At 43.0% G+C, this 22,565-nt stretch overlaps 1 protein-coding gene across 5 annotated transcripts in view; it reads right to left on the bottom strand.

Moving 5' to 3' along the window:
- The window catches only part of MAST2 (microtubule associated serine/threonine kinase 2), a 309,296-nt gene that overhangs the window by 29,759 nt on the left and 256,972 nt on the right, over positions 1 to 22,565 (bottom strand). For all 5 annotated transcript variants that reach the window (XM_059727771.1, XM_059727772.1, XM_059727773.1 and 2 more), the window contains 6 exons: positions 17,971 to 18,046; positions 16,272 to 16,481; positions 8,480 to 8,581; positions 5,015 to 5,147; positions 2,373 to 2,434; positions 1,617 to 1,702 (listed from right to left, as the gene is read on the bottom strand). In XM_059727771.1, the coding sequence (XP_059583754.1) occupies positions 1,617 to 1,702; positions 2,373 to 2,434; positions 5,015 to 5,147; positions 8,480 to 8,581; positions 16,272 to 16,481; positions 17,971 to 18,046 (669 nt within the window). The remainder of the gene's footprint in view (positions 1 to 1,616; positions 1,703 to 2,372; positions 2,435 to 5,014; positions 5,148 to 8,479; positions 8,582 to 16,271; positions 16,482 to 17,970; positions 18,047 to 22,565) is intronic.

The raw sequence follows: 22,565 nt of genomic DNA, 5'->3' as shown, positions 1-22,565 counted from the left end.
ACTGGGGTTGTCGGGGCAGACAATCAGCCTCAGATAGACAACCCCAGGTTTTGAACTTGGGGCTATTCTGGACAGAGCTGACAATCAGTTGACTGACAAAACCCTATGCCCAGCAGTTCTGGCCGGGCTGCTGGGCACGGGGTGTAAAGTCCCCTGCAGGGGAAGCCCTTCAGCTCCCTCTAGCCCCAGCCTCAGGCCAGGGCCAACAATCAGCTGATCAGCAGTCCCAGGGTTGTTCCAAACCCTGGTGTGATCTGGGCTCTGGGACCAACAATCAGCTGATTGTCAGCCCCAGCTACATGTTAAATTGAAGGTCCCACACAAACTAGTCATAAAAGTGTTCTACATTATATGTGGAACATTTTTATGGCTTGTTTCCCATTTTCTGGTGCCTTGATTTAGGTGCATATGCAGGACCCTGCCCATTTACACTGTGACTAATATATTAATCATGGCACAAATGCAGTGCGTGGAGGAGGCCACAGTATCAAATGGCTGAATAAAAGTATCCAAGATATGCAGCAAGGCAGCAAACTACCTCCGCCCTTTCAGAAGGATGTACCTGAGAATATGGGGCTACACAGAAAAGGAGGTGTAAAGCTGGGACACGTTCTTACATAACCGGCTTTTAGATCTGTTCGGCTTTACGAACATGGATTTGTATATTTTCAGTAATATTTTTAAAATTAATTTATATTAGCTAAGGAAGGACTCAACAAAGCACTGAAGCATAAGCTTAAATCCTACTGGAGTTAACCGAGGCTACATTTGGCCTGTTGAATATCAACAGCAACCTCCTGACTGTGAACAGAAACAAGTCTTTAAATTCTGGGTTGTGTGTGTAGGGCTGGCACTTCAAAATTTTAACTGGCAAACTAACTGCATTCCGGATTCTTTGGGTGCAATAAAACACGATTCTGTTTTTGCAGAGCAAGTTTGCGCAGTAGAGCTGTACTTGAAGATCCGGTTTCCGCAAATGTTTAATCAATGTCTGTACATACAGTTCTGAGAAGCATAAATGCATATTATGTATATCACCTTTAATACACGTGGGAATATTAAAATGCACCAGTGCACTTAATTGTCTCAATTAGCATTTCTTTCCTTATTGATAAGTAATTAGTAACACTCGCATTGGCAATACTTCAATGCGTTTCCTTTGCTTTTCTTCACACACAATCATTGCATTTAATCATAAACAGTGGAGTACGATGCAGCAAACCTTTCTAGGGAACAAACAAGGAAGATGTAGAGTAATTTTCCCTCAAACTCCTGATGTTATATGCTTTCCTTATAACAGTGTAACCTGAATGACTGTTTTTATAGACCATGTCCTGGGACAATACATAAATATTGGACCTCTAATTTCAACCTCCTAAGTGTCACGTTAGACTAACAGATATGGGAATGCTTAACTATCCACATCTCACACAGACAAACTCCGCAGAAAGCTACGGCGTACTAAGGACTTGAGATCAAAGTCGTAGTCAAACACCAGTGAACAGCTACCACAGACAGATCGTGAACATCACAGTCGGAGCGCCCTAAACTTCTATCAGGTCAATTGTCAATCTTCTTCAAAAGCAAAAAGACTAGACCCGATTTAAAAGCCTTACCCATAAGCTCCATTGCTGATTAGTTTAATAGTTTCAAACTCCTCTTCAGAGGGAGTTTTCTTTGACTGCACAGAGGCCCCACGGCTCTGAAAAAAATCAAGAAGCTTTATTATTTTTATCATCATCATCATCCAGAATCTGCCTTCTTTTTTCTGAAGATCAATACTTAAAGGCAAGGAGATGCATACATTTGGAGCTGTTTCAAAAGGGCAGTTGCTGTTGGTTTCTAAGCGTGAACAAGATGAGAATGATACCATTCTAGCAAAACCACTGCCGTTGTAACACTGGATGAAGCACATCTCCAAATGCTGATCTATTCCTCAGATAAACAGTAAAATTCCAGGCCTCTTACCAACATATTCTTTAAATTAACTCATAACTTTTGCTACACCAGTAAAATAGATGGCAATTCTTTCCAAGACAACACTGATAGAAATTTGTCTTGAGCCCCTGCACTCATTGCCAACATTTTCTCTCAGTGGGACTTTTTAGAGCCGTTTTTGTTTGCAATTGTAGAGAAAATACTATCAAACCTTCTTAATTCCTGTCTGTATTTTTAAAGCATTATTTTACAGTATACATAGATGCAGGTCCAGGTTTCTATGTGGTTGCTATTTTGGTTTTTTAAAGTATTTTCACATGTCTCTCAAAATTATTTCTGTTAAAAACATTCAATGTGTTACAATCTGAAATAGCCAAACAAATCCTTTACTACAAGACTTTCTTTCCACGTGCATCAGTACATTGCTGCTTTACCTCAACCGAATCGTCTGTCTCCGGAGTATCTGGACTATCATAGCTATTCAGCTGGGCCATTTCTGAAAATAGCAAAGATAGATTAACATCTCAATATATCACTCTCTTTCTAGATAGAAACCCCCCCCAGTATTTTTAAAGGTATTTGCAGATCTCTGAAAAGGATATTTCTTCCTTTTTCCAAAACTGTTACATGAGTATATAACGGCCAACTTCAATATCTTATCAGTTGTTCTAGGTCCGGTATTATACTACAGTAAATACAAGTAAAAAGAAAACTATTTGTCTACAGCTAATCAGCATATTTAAAGATAAGTGCTGCTATGTCTAAATGTGTACATGTGTGCATTTAATCACGCAGGCATCCCTGCGAGGAGAAAGGTATTACGGTTCCAGCAAAGCAACCTTTCTATCCCTAGGAGGTACAACTGTGCAAAAGACTGAGCATCCTTAAATCCCAGGAAAGTCAGTGGAGGTTCAGGATGCTCAGCTCCTCCTAGCAAGTGCTACATACAAGTGGGTAGGCATCAAGCCCTGTATTCACAAGGCAACGGGTGAGCTGGGTACTTGCCTCTGAAGGATGTGTCTACACAGATACTAACATCACGGGCATTTCGAGCACATGCTCCACTGAACGAAAATGAGACATTTGGACATCTGCACCTACTTTTAAAGAAAATATGACTTTGCTAATGGGAAATAAGTGAATGAAAGGTTCTTTCTCTTATGACAGGGATCAAAGGAAGTGTCCCTTTCTGTCACATTTCAACACATCCCACTAAACTGCATTGAGCCGTCTTGGTTGAAAATTGTCCTGAGAGGCTGCTAGTCTGACATTGCTTGCCAACGTGTCACACTGTCCTTCTGGGAAACGTTGCAGAAATTAAGGCAATCCTATACAGACTGATAATTTAATATGAAATTACTCTTCTGTGTGAAAACAGGAAGTCCAATGGTTGCCATACTGCAGTCACTTCTAGCCTTGGTTGCACATTTTCTTGTTTCTGAGCCAAGCACGGAAACAAAAGTTGTGGCCACAAGAATCAGTCAAAAAAGAAGAGATTAAACCAGGCTAACAAAATGCTGAGCTGAAATACAAAATTATGCGATAGCTCTCAGATGTCAACATCGAGAAATTCTGGGCCCCCGCACCCCAGAGCACAGGGACATATTAATATCACCGTGAACAACGCTGGGGTGTAGCAGAAGGGCTGCTAGGACAGCTCTGTCCCTCTTGAGTCACCCTTTAGTATAAAATCCACCAATTTCAACAGCTGCATATTTAAAACATACTGCAAATGATCTTGTGACAGAAGTAGCAGTTGCTCAGAGCGCTAAGTAAATCATATTACATTGTTTGGCTGCATGCCTTCTGGGACTAGAAGCATAAAATCTTGCGTCTGGATGAACTCTCCAAAGCACAGACTATATATCTGTTGCACACATTTATGAGCGACCGGTGCCACCTTTGACAGACATCATGGCCATAGGGACTATTAAAACTGCTGACACTATTTATTGGAGGGTTAACAATAAACGTGCACGCCGGAGAAAAGAGCAGTCAGTCTATGGCTGCTGATAGTCTCCAGCGTAGCAGCCTCTGCAGACTGCTGCACCTTCCATCCGAAATACAGACTGTGGCCAATGGATCCGTGCAGCCCAAGATATGCCCTACCAGCTCCCCTGGGCCAGTCCACCCACTCCATGGCTTTCAACATGCAAGGGAAGGGACTTCAGCATTTCCTCCTGAAGGTCTAAGTGGCACAGTGGTCAACTGCACAGCAAAATGAAATGACACCAATTGACATGTCAGAGATCCCACCAGGACGTCTCCCTACCATATTAATTAAGGCAGAGGAGTCTGACTGCTATAGGCACTGGGCTCTATGGAGCAGCCAGGCCATTGGAGATCTCTTATTTGTACGATATAATTTGCTCCTAACGGGCTCTTCACTGAGCGCACCCACTAACCTGGCGAGGAACAGAACAGAACGGCAGGAAGCATTTCAAACGCTCAAGTTCCAACTTTCTGAGCAAACGCAACAGCAAATATAAAACAAACAGACTGTTTGAGTTGGCAGGCAAGAAGTAAAAAAAAAAAAAAATCACAATATTTAAAAAGGGACAGTGCCAACTGAAAGACCTTAAATTAGGTTCAACTATGGAAAAAAAATTCCCAGGCTAACAAAAATCTAGTGGGAAGCGAGTTTGAAATTTCAGGGGAAAGGTTTGCAGGTGCGCTTTCCTACCCCCGTGGGTAGGTGTGCCAGGAACACATTACAGACAAAACCAAAACTGACGTTTCGCTGTCCAGCTCCACCCCATGAAGGGGGACATGTCACATCCAGCTGTTAACATTTTTCCAGCTTTGTCACAGTGAGGTCTTATTGGCAACAGAGCAAGGACTTTTCATTTTTTATTTTTTTTTTTTAAATGCATAGACATTATTGTGAGAGGTCCCCTTCAAGACACACAAAATGTGACAGAAATCAGAGGTGGGAAGGGGAGTTTCAGATTTACGAGTGGTCAGAGGAGGAGGAGAAAAAAACAGCACATAAATTAAAGCCAAAAAATTCTCGTTGGACCGGTAAAGATGGCACTTCTCGGATAGTGCTCAAAGACGGTGGAGGAGGAATTCTTACCCTCCAGGGGATCCCGGGTAAGGCCCAGCTGGCTGATAATGTAACGGGGGATGTCGCACTTAATTCCTTGCCCTTCCTTGGCATGGCCTTCAGCAGCTTCCAACAGATGATAGAACTCTTCAGGGTCAAACTCCTACAGCAAAAGGGCAGGGAGAAGACATTTGAGGGGTTTGATTGATTTATCATTGTTTTGTTCCCCTCCCCCCAATAGATAAAGACAAGCCTGGACGTCGCTAAGCTTAACCACTCAGACTTCTCACACATATTCTGCAAAAAATCTACTGTCACAACAAGTTCAGCACATATCATTGCACTCTAGACAAATATAGCCCATTGGGTGGGTTCACAGACAGAACTGGATATCCATAACCCAGACACGGCGAGACATAAAACAAAACGAAAAGTCCGAGAACCGTCAGAAAATGAAAACGGGCATGTAAGATTTAATGCGAAGAGTGGCATGACGGGTGAAATGCCACAAACAGCATAAAGGAATTAAATTCCTCTGCACCCATTAATGCAATCCCCTTCCTGAGCCATATCCTCAGATATTTTATTCCAGGAATCAGACAAGGTGGTGAATATAAAGCTGAAGATCAAATGAACCCAGCACATTTAATGCCACAGCTGCTCTACTGAAAGCAAAGTGAAATCAAAGGTTAAATTGTAAAATTAGTATAACAGATTCTCAATAATTAAAATGGCAGACTGCCTACGGTTATGCTCGTTTCCGTACACCGAGCAAAAAACACTTGCACTAAATACATTGGTAGCAGTAGAGTGTGCCATGTAGAAGAAGAAAACGTTAGACAGCTCAGAAAGCTTTACAAACAGAGAAAAGGCTAAAGTGTGGCGCTGCGCAAGCATTTGTGTGTGTTGGGGTCTTGCCACTTCGTTTTCAGGGCTGTCACAACATGCTCTGGAGTTCATTACTCAAATCTCAGAGACTTTGCAGCCTCCACCTGCTCCCATGCTCATCTCACAATGACAGGTGCAGCAGCTAGTACAGGAACCTCTGGATATATTAATTTGTAGGTTTTATTTTGGAGCTGCTTCCAAGGGAACATCACACTACAGAGATGGTGTGAAACTCTGGCAAGTCTTCTCCAGCCCTTCTTTAGCCATGTGTCACTAGCACAACCCACGTGTATCCATTTCGGTGTTAAGCAAGGCAAGCTCAAGAGACCCATAGCAATCTTTCAGCTTAAATTTTCCTGTGTCTGTATACTAATTTCTTGTGTGTGGAAGATTTTCTAGAAAGGTGTCAAAGTTAATTTGACTCACTCAACAGATCTAAGTGGCTAAGACTGCTTTGTGGTTCCCTAGGTACTGAAAAACCTGGAGCAGTGCAGTGTTTCTCATATTCTCAATGCAACAATCAGGAATGTAGATTAAAAATGAACGTATATTGTCAGCCAATCACTACACTGAAAATATACTGTTCCAATGACTTCTCCGCCTAATGCAAAATGACTGCAAAACCTGGCTGCTTCATAATAACGTTGATGTTGAAACACTTCCTAGTTGCTGAAACTTATATTGTTAACTTCAGAAAGTTTGCTCCACATGTTAACTGAACCACTGCTTATCTACCAGCAAGCCTCTTCCACAACTTGTTTAAATCTTCTAATCTTTGGAAATGAGGCAACTTGACTCACAGATTTTGAGGCCAGAAAGGACCATTGGGATCATCTAGTCCAGGGATGCTCAACTCCCAGCCTAGGGGGCAAATCCAACCTATGGAGCCATGAGATCCCAACGGGTCAGGAAATTAGGATGTGGGGGAGCAGTGGTAATTAATACAGCCACCCCCAGCCCCACACCGAATTCACAAGCCTCCCATGGCTGGGCTGGGCCATACTCCCTTCTCCCCGCACAGCTGGATCAGGGCTGAGCCGCACCCCTATGTCCCACACGGTCGGATCAGGGCTGGGCTGCCTACTGCCCCCCTCTGCGCACTGAGATGAGGGCCAGGCCATGCTTGGCCAAAGCTCTTCTTCTGGAAAGACGAAGTAGTGATCTGAAGACCTGAAGAAACTGAGAATCCACCATTTCCCTCTGGAAATGGCCCTTTCTGTTGAAAAGGTGCGAGTTTATTTTTTATTTGAATCTGTTGGGTTTAACTTCCAGCATCTGGTTCCTATTATACTTTTTCTCACTGACGAGCCCATTAGCACATGGTATTTTCTCCAGGGAGAGTACATATATACCACAAGCAAAACACCTTAATCACCTTTATATCCTGTGATAAAATCACCTTTATATCCTGTGATAAGCCAAACAGCATGAGCTCCTTAAGTCTCTCAGGGCCCCAGCATACATTACATTTAAAGCACAATTAAGGAGTTAATGACATCATAAATAGTAACCTGGCCACATGTTAAAGGCAACTTATGATGTAATAATATAGCAAGCAAGCAACAAAAATACTCCACATATAATGTGGAACATCTTTGTGGAGTGTTTGGATTGCGCCTTAAATTGAATGTGTGGCATGTCGTGGTTGACCCATGACAGATCACCATGCCCAGCTGAGCACAGAGATCTGGCATGGGGCAGTCCCAGGGCCCAGGACACAGCCATCTCCTACCCGGTCAATGGGATTAGGCTGAGGGCAGCATCGGGTCTTGGACCTGATGCCTTTGTCTGATCCCCAGAGGCTAATGTGGTGGGGAAGGAGCCTGAGATCAGAGAGCTTCTCCCTGATTGCAGGTTCAGTGCGTCTTGGACCTGCGGCTGGGATGGGAGGTCCAGCTGCATGCCTGTTTTTTGAAGTTCCTGGGGCAGTGGTGGAAGCGACAGACGGGGAGCTGGGAGCTTCACTGCACAGCTGCAGGTGCCAGGAGCTCTCAGGTCTCCAGCTGCTGTGCCCTGAACCAGAGGTCTCAGTGCACAGGAAGCTTTAAAGAGTGCCCCTGAGGCAACCCTGGGAGCTCATTTTCAGCTGCTGGTCCACTACGATCCCCTAAGCCCTTATCAGAACCCCGTGTCCCAGGACACAGTCTCCCATCCTGTGGGCAGGGCCTGCAGTCTTGGTTCTCTCTTTCCAACCAAGCATAAAAGTATATCTATTTCTTACCAGCCCCGGAGCATTTTAGAAAATGATACGTGACTTGCCCTTCAATATATTCAAGACATTCTGATTAAGATTTTACCACTTTGCTTACAGATGTTTTGAGGATTTCCTTACGGGAAATAGGTACAGAATGATCTAGTCCACCCAAAGTGCTGAAGCCTGATTTGATTAACCGAACTCCAAGAGTTCGATTAGAATTGGCTCTGTGGCCCCAATGGCGATCTACGTGCCCTTCTGTGGTCCTTGCATGCTCCCAGCATGCTCCCCGCTCCCTGATTTAGAGTTTGTCTTTTTTCACAAACATTTTCCTCCAGAGTCAGAGCTGCCCTTTTAAGACTTCGTTCTTCCTGCCTCACTCGCGACACTTTTTCTTCTGAGGACCCACTCACCAGGCACTCGAGCAGTCGAGCTGGTCGCGCGATGATGATCATCAGCTTTTTCACAAGCTGGGTAACAAAAGCGACCTCTGAGCTCTCCGAGCGCTCGTGGGCCTGTGGAGAGAAAAATGCCATGTTATTGTCCAAACGGTGAACTGTTCGTTTCCACGTGTCAAACGACGAAGCCGGAGCAATCATCGGCTGGGTCATGGAAACTCGGCTGAGTCAAGCTAAGCAACTAGAGATCAGCTCATTCAGTGGTGCCAAGTCCTACCCAGGACTTTCGGGAGAGCTGAGTGTCCTTACCAAGACGAGCAATATTCCAGGGGGGAGTTAAGGGCAGCAGGTTACCTGTAAATCTGCCTCACCTCACGTGTGCTTCTTAATTAAGAGAAAGATTTCTAACCCGACTACTGGACATTATATCAATCCAAACTGCTTTCATTCCCGAGGAGTTTCTAGGGAGTGATGTCTGTTTAAATGTAAAGTTTTTGAAGTTTACACTGGATTTCTTCTTTTCATTATAAACTCAATTCTTAGATTCAGAGAAGTTGTATTTCCCCTTCTATAGTAATAAAATTAAACTAATGATATGAAAATATGAAACTCTTCTGACAATCATGGCATCTTCCTTTTTTCCTCCTCAGTGCCACAACGGCTAGGACTAAGAGGTCTGAAGCACATGTCAATAATACTTTGCTCTGAAGGCTGATAAAGGATTACCAGCCTCCAATTCTCTAACGGCATCGAAACAACCTGACAGACCACCACTACGACCTGGATAGAAATTAGGCTTGAGCACAGCCACAGAAACAGGGTCCCAAACCAGCTGGTTAACAAACGTAACCTCTGAGCTTTGCAGTTGCTTGAAGGCACAACATCTTATCAACAAGGGTGCCGGCAGCGAGAAAAAAGTTCATTGCATAATGCTCATTAGAAACAAAAATGAAAAATCCTTGGAGGGCTCAGAAAGCAGAAAGGCTTGGTAGCCACCTAAGAAATGGTGAAAGTGCAGGGAAGCTTAGATTTTAAACTAGAAATTTCAAGATGTAATTTAAAGAAAGGCATATTTTCACCATTTCTTATAAAGGAAAGAAATGAATATGTACAATCAAAACTTATCCTGGTACAGGCGATTTTTGTGCTTGCTCAGTCTAATCTAGCACAGCTCATGTGCTAACAGGGTGTTTGATTTTTAACCTTAAACAAAAGGGCACAGCTGTATAATTACTGATTCTTTAATCAAAGAACACAGGAAAGGTCCTATGGATCTATTACAAACTGAAGTCATACAGAGAATAAGAGTGAAACCCATTACTATAACTACTTGCCCGATATTTAACTACGTGTGTTGAAAAGCTAGTTTCCATATTTTAAATAACAAATAATCTAAATGGGAAACACTGGCGCATGAAACCCCCCACTGAGCCCCACAATGGACCAAACTCAAGAAAAAGTGTGAATTCAAAAAACAAAGCCAGTGTCTTGGTATTGAAAAGGTTTTCTTTTCCACAGACCGGTTGTATTGAAAAAATGAACTAAAACATTAATAATAGTGTATTATTCCTGACATACGAACCATGCAAACAGAATGTCGATTCCCTTGTAGATAATTATTTAAATTATATTAAAAAAAAAAAAACCCTGAAAACCCTTATTTATCCTTCTGCATTCATTTACAGAGTCAAAGCCAACTTCGTCTTTCAAATCGAGTTCTTTGTTTTGGTTCTTTCAAATTCACCAAGAAGATTCAGGCAAAACAAGGTTAAAAATAAAACTGATTCTATCAGATGTCTTTTCTGGAAATTAAAAGTTAAGTCACGTCTCTCAAATGACAAGGACAGGCTAAAAAAAAAAAGGAAGAAAGAAAAAGAAGTACAGGTTTACAAAAAGCAAACACAACTTGTAACAGCCACTCAGCCATCATGTCTGCACAGCGCTGCTGTTCCAAGATCCTCAGCAAAACTGCCTCCTCTGGCTTCCTTCTCTCGCAGGCTAGTTCGGACATCTCTACAGATGTCTTGTTTATAATCTGTCCCGCTTCCAGGACCTCCGGAACGCACGGTTATATACCGAACCGCTGCCAGCTGCTCCCATGCGCCTTAGCATGATGCATGCCGTCTCATTAGCACTTCCCAATGACGACATGCCTGTCTCAAGGTGGTGGTGTCATTGCAGGTCCCCCCCCTGCAGCGCGGGGGCTACAACGGGAGGCGGATGCCATTCCTACGCACGGCACCGAGCCGTTTCCAGCGACACGTGTTCGGGAGGCTGCGCTGGGTAATTTACCAACCGATTCCCTTATCTGAAAGACCCATCCGTCACTAACTGTAGCCACTGGGGCATGAAATTAAAATCACTGTCCTCCCCTGGGGTTCAGAAGGACCAATAACTGCGGCGTGCAAGTCACAACACCGTAATTGAGCTAATATACTGAGCGGACCAGAACGGCGGTGCCCAGAACCGCTGCGCTTGCACTTACGCCCTTATTAAGAGAGCAATTCCAATCAAAACTCCAATTTCCAAGCGGGCAATCCAAGTCGCCGCAGTGAAATTCGAGTGCCCCCCACCCCCCAGTTTCTATTGTTTCATGTACAGAAACACCTGTAATCCCTCCTTTATTTTTCCCTTCAGAAAATCTGATTGCACAAATTTCCTAAGTAGCCGCTATAATTCACGTTGACTCATTTTGCCTGGTCTTTCTCAATGAAATACCTAGGTTTTTTATTTTTTTGTTTCCTAAAATAAAAAGGTAAAGAAGCCAATCTCATGCACCCGTATAATAATTTCATTTTCCGATCTTTCTGTCTTCAAATTTGATACCTCCCATTAAAGTTAACATAGTTGGGGTTTTTAAATCTACTAATTCATACTTGAGGAAAACTCTGATGCTATAAAAAACCACGTGCTTCTTCACTGAAAGACGACACACGAGGAAGTGATCTGCTTTGCCATGGTTGCATTTGGTATACGGTAACAATAACTGATGGTTAAGAGCGTAAATGAGCTTTCTGTCTTGCTTTACCTGAATGCTTGATTTTTTACTGCAGCCAAATATTCTTTGTATCCAGGTGATTTTTTGTACAACTTAAGCTACTCTCTATTTGCAACTTATTAATTAGAATATGATATTTCTTGTCCCCATGCCTGGCACGTACATGGCACCTAGTCTGCTACAAAAAAGAGTCTGAATGCACTTTTTAATACAAGAAAAATGCACAGAATACTTTAGCAGAATCAGTTCTCAGTTCTTAAAATCCCCACCATCTACAATCCCATTCCTGCCATTTATTGACCTTCAGGACAGTAATTTCCTTGCTCGATAGCTCTTACGGTCTATACAAACACCGTAGACAAACAACGGCCCGCACCACAAAGAGCGTCCTATACTGCAACAGTAATGGCATTTCTCATAATCTCCGCTGGATCTATTATTAATCTAGTGCTATCAATGTGCATGGCCCCTTCCCAACTAATCAAAAGCAAAGGTCCTTCCCCAATAGTTTAACAACCCAAACGCAGCTTTTAACAGCTCAAGATTTCAGTCATGTTTCCATCCTCGTGACAACTCTTTGTATTTAATTAGAAACATCCTGACTACGTCCTTTCATAGATTCACACTCAAGGGGAGACTGAAAAATGGAAAGTAGGGAAGAAAAGGATTTTTATTCTCACAGTGATGGAAAAAGGGAATTCAGGACTGACAGGAGAGAGAGAGGAAAGACAGAGAAGTGGAAAGAAAAGCCTGGCTTTAGTGCCCTCTTTTCACCTTTAACTTCCTCACCGTTTCAAACCATCCCAACACGGAGAGCAACAGGCCTGAAGCCTTCTCAACAAACCTTTCTGAACTTGGGTATAGGTTATCTGAGCCTGGATACATTAAAAAGCTTATGCCCGGCTCTTGCCTTAGGATGCCAGCAAGTCAGCCTTCCCCTCTGTGTTGGAGTCGCACCTACCTGAGATCGAGTACGTCGTATCCAGATTAAAAGAACAAGGAAACATACTGTGACTGTAACCGGGACGAATCCTGGACGCGAGTCACAGCTCAGTTGTACGAAAAAAAACTGCATTTTTGCTAGGTTTGGGTAGTCAGACTCGTAACAAGCTCCTTCTACCTTTCACCAGGCAAAACTGGACCCGAAAACACCGGCTGGCTCTAATAGGCAGCCAGGCAATGATGTCATCTCATGTCACACTCCTACCATCTGTGACATCATAAGGCAGGATCTGACCCCGCCCAGCTGGACTCAGGGCATGAAATACAACAGAGCAAAGAGACAGTAGCTGCAAATCACGGGGTAAGGCGGCAGAGAGAGTACAGAGCTTCGCTGCAGAGCTGGAGGACTCCCAAGCCACTACGGCAAGAGTCATTTTCCTTACATTTTCTTGCGACCTCGCAGTTGGTCTAATAAAAGGTATCATTCTGGAACCGAGTTCTAGTTTTTTTATGTCTTCTTGTCTCAAATCAACACGGCTACCACGTACACACCTAGTCTAACTCTGCACTTGCTAGAGAGCATCTTTGCTCAGCAGCTGGATTTACCTTCTGCTTGCTTCCTGATGGTGTAGCTGTAAAATGCTCCTTTTTGATGCTCTAGCAAAGGGCGAGACTCGTTGACTTGAAGAAAGAAGGGTCTTGGGGGAAGATACTGAATTTCTAATTAAAAACCCTCTAACCACTGAATCACAGAAGATAAATAGTGAAAGACCCACTTGCCACTTTTCCTGATAGTGTGGGATTGTTTGCTACTGCACATTTTCCAATGTGTTTACCTAGCCTGGATTAAGAGGCTCAAACAACGGGCGGCCACCGCTTTCTTTGGGAGATTACTCTGCCTTCCTGGCTCACCTGTTTCAACCTATCAACTCCTGTGAAAGCTTGGCGCAGGTGTCCAAAGGCCCCCCGGGAAAGGAAGTGGGCAAGGACACGACTGGCGCCGGAGACAGCGAGGAGGACAGCTACAGGATCAGCAGCAGTGGAAGGGACAGCAACAAGGACTGCGAATGCACCGAGAAGGGAAACCCCAAATCGGGACCTGGTCTAAGGACCTGCGTTCGGGTTAGAAATCCTGGGGAGCCAGTCAAATCCAGGTTTGTGTAGAAGAGCTGAAGGGGCTCAGAAACTCATGTGTGCTCTTGCCCTCATTTCGAAGCCTTGCTACCAGTGCTCACAAACACGACCATACCAAGATCAGGAGCAATTATTACTAGGGCTCGCACTCTCTATTGCAAGCTGGGATAGCAGTCCTGGATCACACAAGCCTGCAACTTCTGTGCTAAGCCAATCTGCCATGTGTAGAGGCATCTCAGATGGGGTCTGAGAACTCTTTTTTCTCAGGATACAACCACGTAACTTTAAGGCGAATACTTGGCCATATGGTTTTTCAGTCCAGCATGAACTACCTTTCACTGAGAACCGGGCACCTTCTCGTGAATGTAACTAATTCACTTAAATCATTAAAAATCCTCTCACCTGCTCTGCTAAGCCCTCAAATATGTTAACTGCCGTCACTCGTAAATGCCTCCAGACAATCTCTGAAGGCTTCGCAGCGGTGTACTACTTAGCCAGCAGTTCATAGTCTCCGGTGGAGAACCATTTGGTGACAAAAGTACGAGTTAGATTAAATAGGGCAGGCAAACAGATATGTAAAGACAGACAGCAGGTTATTTCAGAATAAAAAAAGTGTGTGTGTTTAAAGTGTTCACAACTCCTATCGCTCTACCCAGGGAAGCAACAATTACAGAAACCGAAAGACGTCCTCCGGGATGCACTGCCCTACACTTTTCCTCCATCAGGCTTGCATCGCTGTGGGCTCTCCACAAAGAAACGTGAGGTTCACCCCTCCCAAGCCGTTGCAGCCTACAAGAAAGCTCTTCACAAAGGAGGCAGCTCCAAATTGAAGTTGGTCTGAGAAAGGATTCTGAGGATCCTCCACAGCTTTTCATTCCTGATCACCATATTCCCATTATATGGTTTCGTCCCCGATTCAATTCAGCGGAGATTCAGCCCAATTCAGCGGCCAAATGTCCGAATCCAAATCAAATCAGAGGACCTTTTAATCTCTCTGAATCAAATCGGAACCCTCCAAATTGATTCAGAAAGATTCAGAGATTCGGACATAGACGCAGCTTTAAATGTTTCTTCTACGTACCTCAAGGTACCAGGCGGCTGGTGAACGCTGTGATGCTGGGGCACGTGGAGTGTCCCACATAAGTGCGAGGGGTGGGTTCCCCAGCACGCTCGGCAGCAGACCCGGGGGTGGAGCAGAAGCACTTCCGGTCCACTTCTGGGTCCGCAGGGGAGCACGTGGGGGTGCTCCCCTGCACCACCTCCCGGTGACTGGTGCCTCTTGGGTCTGGGGGGGTACCTGGGGTCCCCCATGGCTGATCGCCGAGCTGGGGGGTATGGGGGGGCCCTGGCGCATTCCCCAGCGAATCAGAAGTATTTCCGGTCCATTTCCGGGTTCACTGTTGAGCACATGGATGGCTCCCCCGCACTCCTGTGGGACCCTCCATGCGCCCCAGCGCTGCAGCAATCACGAGCCATGCCTGGGACCTTGAGGTATGTAGAAAAACCATTTAAAGCTATGTCTGGGTCTGAATCGCCGACTCTCCGAATCAGCATCAAACCTTCAGATTCGGATTCAGCCAAGTCGAATCAGGGACAGTGACCCGAATCAACGAACTGAATCGCTGTCCCCGATTTGGGACGAATCTGAATTGAATACGGCCCACTTCACACACCCCTAATGGTAACCATTAGCTGGGAAGTGCAGCCCAGGTGTACTAATTGCCAAAATTAACATACCACGAGGGTCTGCAAGCTGCTTGGTGAAGTATGCATACAGCTAAACAGAAGCAAAGTCATCGTGAAGAACTACTTTAGTTGATCTACTTGTTTTTTTAGTACTTGTGACCCTTCAAGACAGCTAAAGACATCATAACTCCTACAATTCTCCCACCTACACTTAACTGCTCCCCCAACCCAAGAGTCCAGAAGCTGTTTCTGAACAATGCGCAGGTCAACACGACAAGCAAGCACCTGCCACTAAGTTATCCTCGCTGTTGTGACATCTCTCTCACACTTCCGGTTACTTTGTTTCCACCACCAAACTTCAGCAGCAGAGTTTCAGCGACTCTTACACAGAAGTAAGAGAGGCTTTTGCACAGAAATACAACTACTGATTTCTAAGAATATTTTATCTTAAATGCTGCTTTTATTTTAAGAGCAAAGAGTGAATTTTTATGAGATGATGAAGTGCAATAAACATGCATTAAAGTTTTTTGTCCCCCTGTGGATTTTCTCATGTTCTGAACACCACAAAACACATCAAAGTAATAAAAAAGCAACAAATGAATATAGTTCAACTTTAGAAAATCTTTTATCAAAATCTTTTATCTTTTATGAAAAATTTATACCAGTGCTACCAACTATGACGGATTCATTCCTTGAAGGCATGTCCTCATTAATAAGTCATCCAGATAGTTAAAGTACAAGGAAGAAAGTTCAGCAATTTTGCTTTTATCTGGCTGAACCCAATCTTTAAAAATGGCAGAGACTGCCCTCAACTCATTCATATGCATTTCTCAGTTTTTGTATAACCAAAGAACATACATGAAGTGATTTGCTCAAAATCCCACATGGCAGATCAGTGAGAGAGAGGGATAACATCTCAGGTCTCCTGACACCACGCCGGGGGAGTCCACCGCACTGAACTGTACCACCTCTCCCAAAAACAAAGGTTTTATTTATGGTTAAAACTTAGCTCAAAGTAATATGCTCTTTTTTTCTGAGGGCACTTACATCCTGTAGGAGTTTCTCTAAGTTTTCCTGAAGTTCATAAAAGTACCGGGAAGTAATAAGTCCGTCACGTGATTTATCCAGGCAGTCTCTGGCTAGCTCAATGACTTGATGATGAATGAAGCTTAAGACCCCATCTGCTAATTGCAGCACATTCTCAGGAGCATTAGAAGCAATAAACTCAGCCAGCCGTTCCTCCATCTGTGCCGTGGCCTAAAAGCAGCAAAGAATAAGTATAGCATATAAACGTTTTATTTTTCTCTCCTGAAATGTAAATATGAAAACAAGGTGTTCAACTGAGGTACCATTTTCAGTGCTAAAACATATTCACATCAAAGAACTATAATAAAAGTTCAGTGATATTACAATTCTACAGGAAAAAGGCTCTGAACCAAATGTAACGGCCACAAGAACATTCTAATGAACTTTTAACTAATAAAATGTCACAGTTGTCATCAAAAGTCAAAGTGTCGGCATTTGGGTTCCACGTATAACCTCAGCTTCAATTCTGTAACACCACCCTGGGCGCACAGAATTGGGACATCGGCTTATTATGCAATTTTACAAACTTTTCACACCCTTGCCTAAATCTGAAAAAAATCACAAGTGAGAGATACATGCACACAGCATAACTGAGCTCATGGGAGTAAATTTAAGACCCATATCTCATCACCAGTGATAACCGCAAGATGAGAAGGATACAGGATTTTACCACTTCATGAAACAAAGTTCTCCCTGCACTAAAACTTCTATTATTGGTGAAGCAGCAACTGTAGAAAATCACAGGTCCAGAATTTCAAGGTTTCTGAGGAATCCGTAATAAATGCCTGGGTAGATGCAATGTGCTCTATTCACCTCAACAGAGATGCTAAATTTGTAGTCTGATTCTTCAAATTTCAGTTTAATCATTTTTACCTCTTTTTACTGCTGATCATCTTAATGTTCCAGTAATGTGCTATTTAAAATCCAAGCCACTTTCCTAACGCTTCCAGGTGCCAAAAGGCCCAAACTCTTCTCCTATACCTCCAAAGCATCCTGGAAAGTTTCTCAAATAAAATTTTGCATTTTTTCAATATGAAGTTATATAGCACACTAAAAATGGAAGTGTTTGGATCAACATAAAATAAAGAGGGGATTAGGGTAAGGATTATACGATTCAATTTCACATTTTATTGATTTTTCAAGTGTAGTAAACAGTTGCCGAACCTCCGGGGACCCAGCAGTCGAGTGCCAGAACACAGGTGTCATGAAGCAGTGTTTAAGTCAGTCTTGCTGCAGAGAGCGCAGGGACCTTGGCCTTAATAAACAGCAATGTAAGGAAGAACAAGAGATAATTTTATGTCAGGAATGTGTGACAAGAGCTGGGGCCCTGAACAAAAAAGTTCCTCTCTTCACACACATTCACTGTACCAATAAAACAGGGGAAGAGAAGAGAAAGTTAGAAAGTAGGAAACACTAACATCTCTTGCCAGAATGCGTTTCAAAGCTTTCCATCGGGAGGATGGAAATATCCATTCTGTTGTCTCCACTGTAAGATAATGTGGGAAATACAGAGGATGATCATGTTCATGAATCCTCAAACTACTCGGCTTAAAAACTGTATGCAAAAGACTATCGAATAGATGCTTGTGAATTAATTCCACAAGATGCCACTCAAGGTGGTCACTGAATAAACCGCTCAATAAGACAAACTTGTTCTTACCTTTGGAAACCTTTCTTTGTACACATGATTCATCATTATTATTTCACTGTCAAAGGAAATCGGAGAGCGACCAGGGCTGCAGGGAAAAAAAAAAATTCATCATCTATTACCTTTATATAAAGAGCTGAAGAAAAAGAAGATCAGCTACTGCCAACAAGTTGCCCATATCAACCAGGGGCATCACAAAATCATGGCCTTGAATCCACTATAAAAAGGTGTGCTCTTGCACGGAAATCAAGTGAAGAAATGCAAGTTGAAAGTTTTCACATGAACTGCCCTGCCAAATCATACTGAAGCTACAAATGACCCTGTCTTCATTACAGCTGCAATGCATGTGATGAAGACAAGGCCCAAAACCTGACAGCACAGGTTTGTAAATTTACTTTTAATGATTTTATTTTCCCTACAGGAACGATTCTCAATACTCCCTGCATTACCACAAATTTTCATTTTGCTCTCCATGGCAACATTCAAAGACCTTGCATGAGAAGAGCTCAATATGCTTCTCTCAAACCTGTATTGTAAAAAAGGGAGCATGGGAAAATGAAACAAAGCGGTGCGTGCAACTACTTCCCGTTATCAGCAGACTATATGATGTACTAGCATGTATGCAGATGCAGTGTTATTCATCCAATATTATATGCATGTACACACGCATGTCAAGTAATACTCATTTTCATGAAAATTCAACTCCCACATTATATCTTGCACAATGTCGCAAGCACAAAGAAAAATGGGACACTAAATCTGGACAGACAGAAAGTTGCACATTACAGCGCGAGTATTTTCAAAAGAATGGTTGCCTCTTATTTCATCATGCTTGGTGGTATGTAATGCTCTGACTCATTCCACCATTAGAAAAAGCCAAAGGCTGAATGAGGTAATGCAGACACAAATTCACTGCACACTGAGTTACCTGATTGCCTGCAGCAGGCGATGACTTCATTCTTTTCTGGTTTTATTGTTTTTTATTTTCAAAATAAATAGTGGCTTCTGTTATAACGCATTCTGCAATATATGCTTTTGTCATTTTGAAGAGTACCCCGTGTTGCTAAATATTTTCTCTACGTTAACAGATTAAGACAATTATTTCTGTCTTGAATGAAACACATTGAAATGTTTCTTTTGAAGGGTGAAAGATAGCTTTCTGAAAGGAATAAATGCATCCTAAGCTCTGCATGTATTACAGATATCAAGCAATAAATCTATTTGGAGGCAATAACATTCTCTTGGGAATTACATGTTTACAACTAAAAGAAAAATTTAACTCACTAATTTGGGGAAAGCAACAACAACAAATCTCTTACTTACGAGATCCCTCCCTTCCACAAACTTCTTTGTGTCCTGCCTTTATTAATGTATATCCTTTGTTATAAGTAAACACACTTCAAATTAAATCCTTCACAGAAGACCAGTTATGTTAAAGAAAAAAAACCAGACGTGGCTATTTTTGTAATTAGCCAGATTGAGTTAAAACGTATTTCTTTTTAAATTCTTCCTCAAGACAATGGCTGTGTACACACGTCCAAATGACCTCAGCGAATTCTCCCAGGTTTGCGCTCCCAGTAGAAAAACTTAGCTGGAGAAGCCTGAACAGGCATTGAATGCTAAGTCCCTGAAGAGCAGAGAGCTTGTAGCGCTGACACTGAACAGCCGGGGGCCCCTGTGCACACACCTCAGCATGGTCTGCAGGCTCCCTCAGTCTGCCTGGCAACACATGGCAGCAGTGTGCAGGGCAGACCTGACTGGGTGTGTCTTCTTGCAGCACAATGTAGGACTGTGAAGGGTGCATGCTCTGCTCCCTGCTCAGCTAGGCTGTAGGCTAGAAATAGATGTCACCAATTGATGCGGATCAGCTGTGCCAGACTGTCATGGCGGAGCTGATCTACCTCACTGGGTGAAATACTCATTGCCCCTTATCCCACTATTGGTGGTGTGGGACAAGGGATGATGTCATCTCCCCACTCAGCCAGACCCATCCCCCAAATGTGGCAGGGGAGGCTGTAGGGAGCTGGTGGAGGGCAGCGGTGGTGGGAAACAGGTGGCAGGGGGTGCAGGCACCACAGAGGAGCTGGCAGCAGGGAGAACAAGTTGAAGGGGGCAAGGGGTGAGGGTCAGGCTGCTCATCTCCTCTCCTGCCTCCTGCCCCCCACACTGCTGCTTTCCCCAAGGTAGCAGTGGGGGGCAGGGAAAGGAAGTTACGATAACTCTCCAATAATTAAGGTCTAAACATGGAAAATTACAACAAATTTATAACTTTTCCACTTATAGAATCTAATTATTGTGGGGGTCTAGTAAATTCACAGTCATCTTGGATTCAGGTAAATTTGGTACTTCAATCCTTTTTCCTACAAAGTGTTACCGTCTATCGGGAAAGCCATGTCTCTTCCCCTCTATTCTTTTGCAGCTGTGATTTTCCTTCCTTTACTTTGGATCCTAATAGCCTTTTCCACTATTCAGAATGTCAGAGCACACAAATGGCAAGGGAAAAAGTCTGGAATCAACTTCCAAATTACCATTCAAAATAAAATCTTCCCAATATAACATGTCAAATTAAATGTCTAATTGACTATGGCAAGATTGTGATGCAATATACTGCACCATCATTTATGTTCAGCTTTAGTCTGGGAAAGTACAGAAGTAATTATATGGATAATTGACTAACCAACCAAAGGCTAGCTGCCAGATATAACTGGTTATTTTACAACACCTATGAGACAGATTACCAGATCTCCCCTCTTCCCCCTGCAAAAAAAAAATCAGTTTTATGCAGATAACTGATACTGAATTTAGCCTAGGGAAAACATGAATTTTAACACAGTAAAATTAGTGAGTTCCAATATTTTTATTAATGTGGCAACTTTCCAAGATGTGGAAACCTTGTAAACATATTAAGTACAATAATTTCACATTTAATATTGGAACAGTCTAAAAATGCCAACTTTTACAAATGAAGATCAAGGAGGTACTTTGCATGCATGCATGCATTACATTTTAATGTAAAAGGGCAGGGGGTTACCTTCTTTTTCCCAGGAGGGAGGGGGAGAAATATAAGAGATGGTTATTTCTGCAAGGTTTTCATGCCACTACAGCAGACACGAGAAGAATATCTGTCCCCTCAAGCTCACTGGTGAAATGAAAAACTACCTCTGTTTTACCTTTCTCCCTTTGTGAAATCATGTTTAATAGACCTAAATGGCACATCTCTCCAATAAAGATATCTGGATTTCTGCCTGTCAAAATAGAGATGTGTGTATCTAAAACTGATGCTATAAATTTAAAAAATAGTAAACAGGCAGCTACCCCGTGGAGTGGCACACACATTAATAAACAAAGCCTTTGAAAACTGGAGTGCAGAAGTGACTAAATGGAAGTGAAATGCGTCTCTATATGTAATTTTTCCCTCAGTTTGACAGCTGCATTTATTAGAAAAATGCAGAGGGGCTCAAAACCTATGATCTTCTCTGCTTTGCCCCTCTCAGGAAGAAGGTCTAATGAGGATGTACGCATAACACATTTCTAAAGCTCAGCTTGCTCAGGAAACAATTAAAAGCATATGCCTTCATCTTTTGTCACTGACACTAAAGGGATGCAGTTTTAAAGCCGTAGAGATGTAAGTGCATAAAATAAAAACTCAGAGTCGTATCCTCTGGTGATGCAAGTGAGTGGAAATAAGGACAGAAGGAGCTGACTTCACAAAACTTGTTTCTGATTTAGTGGAAACTAATGTGGACAAGCTATCAGTCAGCTGCTGGTACAGACCTGCTCCAGCACTGCTTGATGCACCGCGTAGATAAGGCCTCAGGGCCCACTCCCGCTTCCAGTGAAGACCACAACTAATTGACTACTCATTTCAATAGGAGCAGGCTTGGTCCCTTAGACTGAATTCTAGCCACAGACAAGGTTCTCTGCAATAACTCCGCCTGGGGAATTTGTACACCCCTTCAAACCTGCATTATTGAAGAGACATGACAGAACAGAGTGCTTAGAACACGCACTGGAGTTCCACAGACCCTCTGGCATGTAGCTTTCGGAAGATGTGCTGTATTTAACGCTTACCGACCGGTGCACTTCTCTGGTTTGTGCCTCTGATGGATGACTGAATACAGAGGCTGCAAAAATATGCAAGCCAAGAAAAGAGTTTTCAACTGAAACTGGCTAGTGTAAAGTTTACAGGTATGGCAGAGGAAAGAATTACAGAAAAATAATATTTATTCAATTTATGCCTGCATAATCAAAAGCATACCAAAAGGCAACTACTGTGGCCCTACTGAATTAGGAAACTGGGAGGCAAAATAGGGTATTCCATGAATGCCATAACACAACCCCCCGCAAGCAAACAAATAATCCAACAAAACCCCAATTCTTCCCGATTGTGACTATGTGGTGGCATTGTTCCTGCTGCCAGTCTCCTGGAATGCTGGTCCATACCTCTACATACAAATGACTTTTATATACATATGTCTTCATTTGTATGTCTCCATGTCTTCTTATGTAGGGCTTGTAATCCCATTTATACGTTTGTCACAATCATAACATCTTTCGGCCATTTACGCAAGATCTAGCAGGTCACTCGTCTGCTTAATGTATTTCCT

Source organism: Alligator mississippiensis, chromosome 5 (assembly GCF_030867095.1).
Source record: "Alligator mississippiensis isolate rAllMis1 chromosome 5, rAllMis1, whole genome shotgun sequence".
Lineage (NCBI taxonomy): Eukaryota > Metazoa > Chordata > Crocodylia > Alligatoridae > Alligator > Alligator mississippiensis.
Note: the sequence above shows the minus strand (reverse complement) of the source record. Positions and strands in the feature narration are given on the sequence as shown.